General features: G+C 44.3%; 1 protein-coding gene across 1 annotated transcript; it reads right to left on the reverse strand.

Moving 5' to 3' along the window:
- Nucleotides 1-1,488: 1,488 nt before the first annotated feature.
- On the reverse strand, nt 1,489-6,671 carry BAMBI (BMP and activin membrane bound inhibitor). Its single transcript, XM_036351944.1, has 3 exons — nt 6,217-6,671; nt 2,711-2,998; nt 1,489-2,277 (listed from the first exon to the last, which is right to left on the reverse strand). Exons 1-3 carry the CDS (start codon nt 6,290-6,292, stop codon nt 1,859-1,861), a joined length of 783 nt encoding a protein of 260 aa, XP_036207837.1. The 5' UTR covers nt 6,293-6,671; the 3' UTR covers nt 1,489-1,858.
- Nucleotides 6,672-6,956: the final 285 nt, after the last annotated feature.

A 6,956-nucleotide genomic window follows, 5' to 3' on the forward strand; every position in this document is an offset into this window, starting at 1 on the left:
AGAAGGAAATAACTCTACAGAAGTGAAATAAAGTCTGGCCAATTATCATTGAACTTGTATGGAAATGAGAAGGCACAAGGAGAAAGTCTTTTAATCTAAGTGGAAATACTATACTTTGACATAGAGTTAGAAAGCGAAGGTGAGGGGAGAAATTTTATCAATGGCAATCTTGATCAATAGTTAGGTTAAACAATTCTTTGGCTCCCTCAAAAATTGACACACATAAAACTTAACACATCTTATAAATTGTTAACGCATGAATGCACAAACTGTCAATCTCAAAAAGCACAAAACAAATCTGTCATTTATTAAGATGCATATTTATTCCATAGCCTAATTTATTTGGGCTGTGGTCTATTAACTATTAAATAATCTAACTATTCATTTTTAGATTAGTCCTTTCCATTCAGATTCTTCAATGAGCTTGGCTACTGCATCTGTCTTCAGGGACCCAAATTATACTCATCATAAAATATTCCAGACGATTTTTTTTTAAAAAATTCTATAATATTCATAAAAGAAAACCCCATACTCAAATATGTAGGCAATAGGTTAATTAAGCAAAAGTTTCCAATATACAAAAGAATTGAGGGAAAACCCTACATGGCAAATTATTCTTATTTAAGATTAAAAAGATCCATTTGGGGAGAAAGGTACACAAATGTGACATGGGTTTAAACTCAGGCTTGACAGTGTTGCCAGACAGAAAGTCCTACAGGAGCGGAAACACCGGTGTATTAAGTTAATGGTTAAAGTCAATGTTTTGTTTGGTTATGTTAATAAAAGGATCATTTGGGGAAGAAAAACTAGAAGCACTGTGTGTTATTTAAATCTCAATTGATATATAGTGTTCACTATGGAAAACCTTTCTAAAATTTCAGAAGTCAAAAATAAGATAAAATGTTAGTATAATTAAAGACGTTTTGAAAACTGGGAGCATGGTGCAATAAAGTCTGGCTAACTTGGAGTCCAAAATATTTAATTCGGTTAGAGACAGAGTAAACAGTAGAAGTAGGCAGTGACTAACTTTACCAAAAAAAGTTTACTTTAGGTGTTTTTTTTCCTGGTTGGAGGTAGACATATTTAAAAGTATTAAAGAGCAAGTGGATCAAGTTGATAAGTAATAGTAGACTTGCTAAGGCAACTTCAGTAACAGATCAATCATATCTGACCTGGTATACATATGCTTAAGATTTCTCTTAGATAAAAGTTAAAAAACCAGAATGATCCAAACGAAAAATGTGAGTAAGACACTAAATGATGGGCAGTCCATTTAGATATTCTACATGCTGTAGGAAAATTACACATATGCATGTAAGAATAAGAAAGATTTTGGTCTCGTTTTTCTAAAAAAACACAAAGGAAGGAAGATCAAGCCAAATCCTATAGTTAGACCCTTGTCTGAGCAACAGATTTTCATTTATATAATTAACATGTAGTGTCTTACACTTCCCACTTAGTTTTAATTTATGACAAGACACTGCTCAATTTCAGACAAAAATATAGATATATATTTTTAAATCTTTACAATAAATCAAGATGTAAGAGCTTACATACAACACATTTTAGTTTATTTAGGTACTCATTCCAGCTCCCTCAGATGCAAATCACCTTGGTAACAGTGTGTACATAGTCTTCTCTTTGCTTTTTATAATTTCAAAGCAAAAAATACATTTGACTGTATGTAAGTCTGTGCAAATAATCCTTCAGAAGAAACATCCAAGATTCTGTTTGCAGAGGTCATTTTGTCTCTCAAAGTTGATTACATGAGTTTGTTTTTCTTCAGATAAAGTGCTCCTGTCCAGCGGAACTCAAAAGCCTTCAAGCGTCCAAGAAGCTCAGTTCAGATAAGACACGGTCATACGAATTCCAGCTTCCCGTGCCCACTATACATGCCCCAGTGAACGAGAGAGAGGATCTTGTCGTTGCTGAGGTCTGCTTGTCTCATTTTGTCACAGGTCAGACAGCAGTTCTCGTGCCCACTCACCGGCACCATGCATTCCAAGTCCAACTTTGCAACCTGCCCCTTTTTGGAATGGTGTCCGTGAAAGCTGTAGTGCAAACGGGAGAGCATCTGTTGCCGCTGATCCCTCAGTCTCTTGTTTTCACTTCGCAGCATCCTCAAGGCCAACATAATAAGCAACACTAAAATCAGCCCTCCAGCAATTGGAACAGCAATCACTGCTGCCCGGAACCACAGCTCTTTGGAAGAAGTCAGCTCCTGCACTTTGGTGATGAGGTTTCTGCTACCATCATGCTGATACCGGTTTCCTTGTCCTAAAGGAGCACAAGCAGAACTATGTTAACCTCTCTCCTGTCCACATTCAAGCTCATCTATCCATTTTAAACCAGGCACCCCAATATATAGCCGACAATTAAGTCAACAATATTTAGAAAATAAATGTTGCAAAAACAATGCAAAAGATTACAAAAACATCTGTTTACAGACTCTCATTACAGAGTATTAGTGGTCTTTTAATGTCTTCCAACTTGAAAAAACAGGCAAAACCTATTATGTAGACAGACATCTAATGCTCAAGCAGACATAAAAGCTACTCAAGAGAGATGCATTTTTGCATTCAGCCATTCTTCTCCCTCTGCTGTCTCTAATTAGATTAACAACAAAATCAATAGCAGACATACAAAGTCTTGGCTGTTACAAAACTATATAGATCAGGCAAGCATTTGGTTAGAAAGCGCTACTACCTACCTGAGGCCTCTCCTTTGGGAGAAGAGAGAACGTCATGCAGCCCTCGGTAATTGCACATATCTTCATGACAGCATTCCAATGTGGGTATGGTGGTGCCAGAGTGGTTTTGTGCCTGTTTGGCTTGGCAGATGTCTGCTGTGCTTGCAAGAGAGTCCAGGCAGCCATGGGTGAGTGGGGAATTTGTGTTCTGAGGATCAAGAAGCCTAGAGAAGCAGGCACTCAACTCAGATTTACACATATAGCCAGTTGCCACACAGTGGGCAGCATCACAGTAGCATCTGATTTCACCTGAAAACAATGAGAAATTGCATCAAACTGCTTCAGACACCAGATCATGCGTCTGCTTAAGTGAATGCTAAATCCCAAGCTCAAAGGCACTTTTAGAATATTCAGCTGAGTGCTTACAACAGTAGACCATGCAGACTGGGAAAGCCCTTTGTGATGCCTGTGCTTTAATTTCAACCCAGTTAAATACAATTTTAGAAATGTATTAACCCCAGTAGCAGAGAATCAAAGTTCAATGTAGGTTTCCGTTAGGTGAGTAATTAAAAGTAATACTTTTGTTGGTGAAGGAAAATAATAATCACAATAATTTCTCTTACACTAAGGCAAAATTACATCATTTACTCATTTAATCCTACATGACCATACAAAATGAAAATGCTAAGCTTTTTTATTTTGTCAGTATAAATATTTGATCGGAACTACTGAATTGTTTACTACCTCGAGGGGCTGTGCCAAGATTTAAGAGCTTTAGCTAACACTTTATAAAGTTATTAACTAGAAACACAATCTAGAAACTGCTCCAGTCAGGAGGTTTTAAAACTATGAAACTGGGCAGCTATTTGCAACCTCTCTAGAAAAGGCAAACTTTGCCTATAAAGATCTTTTCATGCAGAGGAGCTTTTAGTATATTGTAAAACAGGAACTAGGCAGTTTACAATTAGTGGTTTGCTTGCCAAAGTCAATTTCTTTCAGCCCAAATGGAAAGTCATAAATCTGGGGGTGGAGGGGAGAACGTAAAACTGCAAGGCTAACGTCTCCTCCCCCTAACCCCCCAGTTTTACATGTAATTCAACATGGGATCTAAAAGGGGAAACACTGAATCTGAAAATCCTCTCTGCTGGTTCAATGACAAATCCTTAAGGAAACCTCAAATTTTTCTACAGGAAGTGATTAAAGTTTCCTTTATAAAACTTACTTTTGTGAGTCACTGTTAACATTTTGCTGCAATGTAAGATCTGGGGCTTTTAACATCAATTTCTAGTTGAAATAAGCTGGGTCTCAGAGTTATCACTAATATGATTTCCAACCCAGTGGACTCGTCATTGTCACATGCCACAGCTAACGCTGCTGTTTAATATTAAACGAATGCACACGCCTCTCTCCAGCTTCCCAATCTGAAGTTCTGTCTAGTTACTGAAACCGCCGCTCTGAAACCAAACCCCTCTTCCTACCCTCACCTTTACTCCTCTCTGTGAATGCCTGAGTCAGGTGTCTCATTTAATTATCTGTCCAAATTCCAGGCCACCGTATGGCATGCTCAGTTTTCACCAGAGGCTGCTAATGCTTCAGATCTAAAAAGACTAGCCAACTATATGTAGATCTTCGGCAAGCTGGGTTTAACGGTCCAAAGCTGGAGGTCTTGCTGCTTATTCTGCATTTCTGTATCTGCACTCCCTGTCCTTTGTCTGGGCCCAAGACCCTTCTCCAGGAAGACCTTCAAGATAGGAGTTTGCTTTACAGAGGTTTGCTCCTCTTTCCAGCTTGATTTTTTGCATAAAGCTCACTGGTATGATGTGGTTGATAACTATATGTCCCTAGTCTGACAAATTCCATATATAGAGATTTAAGGTTGAAATAAAACAGATTAAGTCACTTTTGATCCTATTCACCTCAGATGTCATGCAGGGGGAAAAAAAAAAAACCTGAATGCAAGTGAAATGCTGCTTAAATGTTTATGAGAGCCTATTTAACATACTGTATTTTCAATGACCTGAAACAGTCTAATAAAATTTTGACAGGTAACTAGGAAAGTTCTAACGACTTTTTTTATAAAATTGGAGCCACATTTGAGCAAGTTGAATTAACTTTTGTGTTACTGTATTAAAACTATATTTCTGTTGTTTCATAAAGTTTCTTCGTGTGGCATACAAAAGGCCAGAAAGGGGACTGGTCTTTTGAAACGGTGAACAATGCTCTTCTGTTCCCCCCCCCCGCCCCCCTCTTGTTACTGTATGTAGTGATTAAACAAAAATGTCTGCTTTAGTCAAGATGGCTACAGGAGAGGCTGCTGGCTTCTTTTAAAGCTTTTGAAGTCAGCAGCAGTCAGAAATCTCTGATCCCCTAATTATATCATTATCAGGCACATAGTTTCGGTATCTGTGACTTCATGTCAGCCTCAGTCCCTCCCTGCTCTGCCCGCCTTTGATAGGACCAGGAGGCTCCCCTCTCGGGCTGAGAGGGCTGTTATTTAGGGTTAATTACACCCTTCCTTCCAAAATAAATAAATACTGTAGCACATCATCCTTGCTGGGCTGGCTTATCCTTTAACCTCATGCCTGCTACATGGCAATTAGAGAAAAGTGAGGGGTGCAAAGCTAAACAACACTTCCTATTAAAAAAAAAAGTATGTGTAGTTCATGGCAGGGTAGGTGGGGAAACCTTGAGATCTAGATGGAGTTTGGGTTATTTCAAACTAAAAGGTAAAAGTCTGCAGGGGAGGAAAAGAAACTAAGCGCTGTTTTGTTTTTGTTTTTTGGTAGTATCTGTGAAATACGAAGTGAGTGGGAATGGGGACCACTGACAGCCTTCTCCTCCCAGCCGCTCAGAAGAACACAGCATATACTCCTGCACACTGACACACCCCGGACACCTGCGCTCAGGGAGGCACACACTCGCTGGTTCACAAAGGCACTCGCTGAGAGACCAAAGAAACACTCGTGAGCAGAGGCACATTCAAATACAGAGGCAGACTCAAACCGCTCGCATATGCAAATCCAGACACTTTCAAACATATTCAAATACGAAGACATTCAAGCACGAAGATATACTCAAACACAGAAACAGATTCAAACAGAGTGGCACACTCACTAGCAGAGACACACGCCCAGGCACGACGCGGCTGAGGATCGGGGTCTGCGGTTCCGCCAGGGCTTCCCCGCCCCGGGGTAGGCAGGGCGGCGGCGTCCGAGCCCACACCACCGCCCGCTCCCCGGCCGCAAACCTTCTTCAGTTCACTGCAGACAGACGGACACAAACATTTTGACAACCGCTTGCCCTGAGGTCTGACTGCCTGTCCACGAGCCGGGCCCGAGACACCGACCCGAGTCGGCCGCGAAGTCACCACCGCGACTTCTAAGAACAAGCCGCTTGCCGTGACCTGCGGGCTCTGGCGCGGGAGGCAGCCTCGCCCGCCGCTAACAAAGCCCCGGCAGCCGGCTTCAAAGGCTCGCAGGGCGGCCGCCCGGGACCCCGCGCGCCCCTGCCCGCCGGCGGACACCCACCTTTGGTGAGCAGCACGGCCATGGCGCAGAGTTCGAGCTGCAGCCAGATGAAGATGTAGCTGGAATGGCGATCCATTGACGCCCCCACGGCCGCGGAGCCACCGCCGGTCCCGGAGCCGCGGGCAGCTGCAGCCTACGACTCCCGGAGCGCGCAGTGCATGAGGGCAGCCCAGGGAGGCGGGCGCCGTCAGCGACGGGGCGAGGGGACAGGCAGCGTCCCGAGCATGGAAGGCGGCTGGAGGGAGTGCCGACGAGACGAGGGGGCCGGCCGACTCTGTGGGCACCGCTTCTTTTGCTCCGCTCGGGTCGCACTCTGGGTTGAGCTCTCGAATTCACTCCCTCACGGCGGCCGCTTTGCTAAGACGAGCGCGCACAGACACGGGCAGCCGCTGGCTCCCGCTGCGCCCGCCGCCTCCAGCCCGGCTGCGCGCCGTAAATACCGCTCCGCTCCGGGAGCCGGCCCGGCGCCGCCCCTCCCCGGGCCCGCACCAACGCGGCCCGATTGGCTGTCAGGCCCAAGTCAATCATCCCTCACCCAGGGGGCGGGCCCAGACGCGGACGGGGCGGGACCTGCCAGCGGCTCCTAGCAGCGCCGGCGTCTGGCCGGGGCAGCCCTCCCCGCCCCCCATTGCTGTGTCCCGCGCTCCCTCTAGCGGAGGCAGGCGAGTCCCTGACCTTCCGAGGCGCGCGGGGCCGCTGGGTCTATCTCTAGAGACCCTCACAACTCAGCCTTGGGCCAG

The sequence above is a fragment of the Myotis myotis genome, unplaced genomic scaffold, assembly GCF_014108235.1.
Source record: "Myotis myotis isolate mMyoMyo1 unplaced genomic scaffold, mMyoMyo1.p scaffold_m19_p_1, whole genome shotgun sequence".
NCBI classification, from domain to species: Eukaryota; Metazoa; Chordata; class Mammalia; order Chiroptera; family Vespertilionidae; genus Myotis; species Myotis myotis.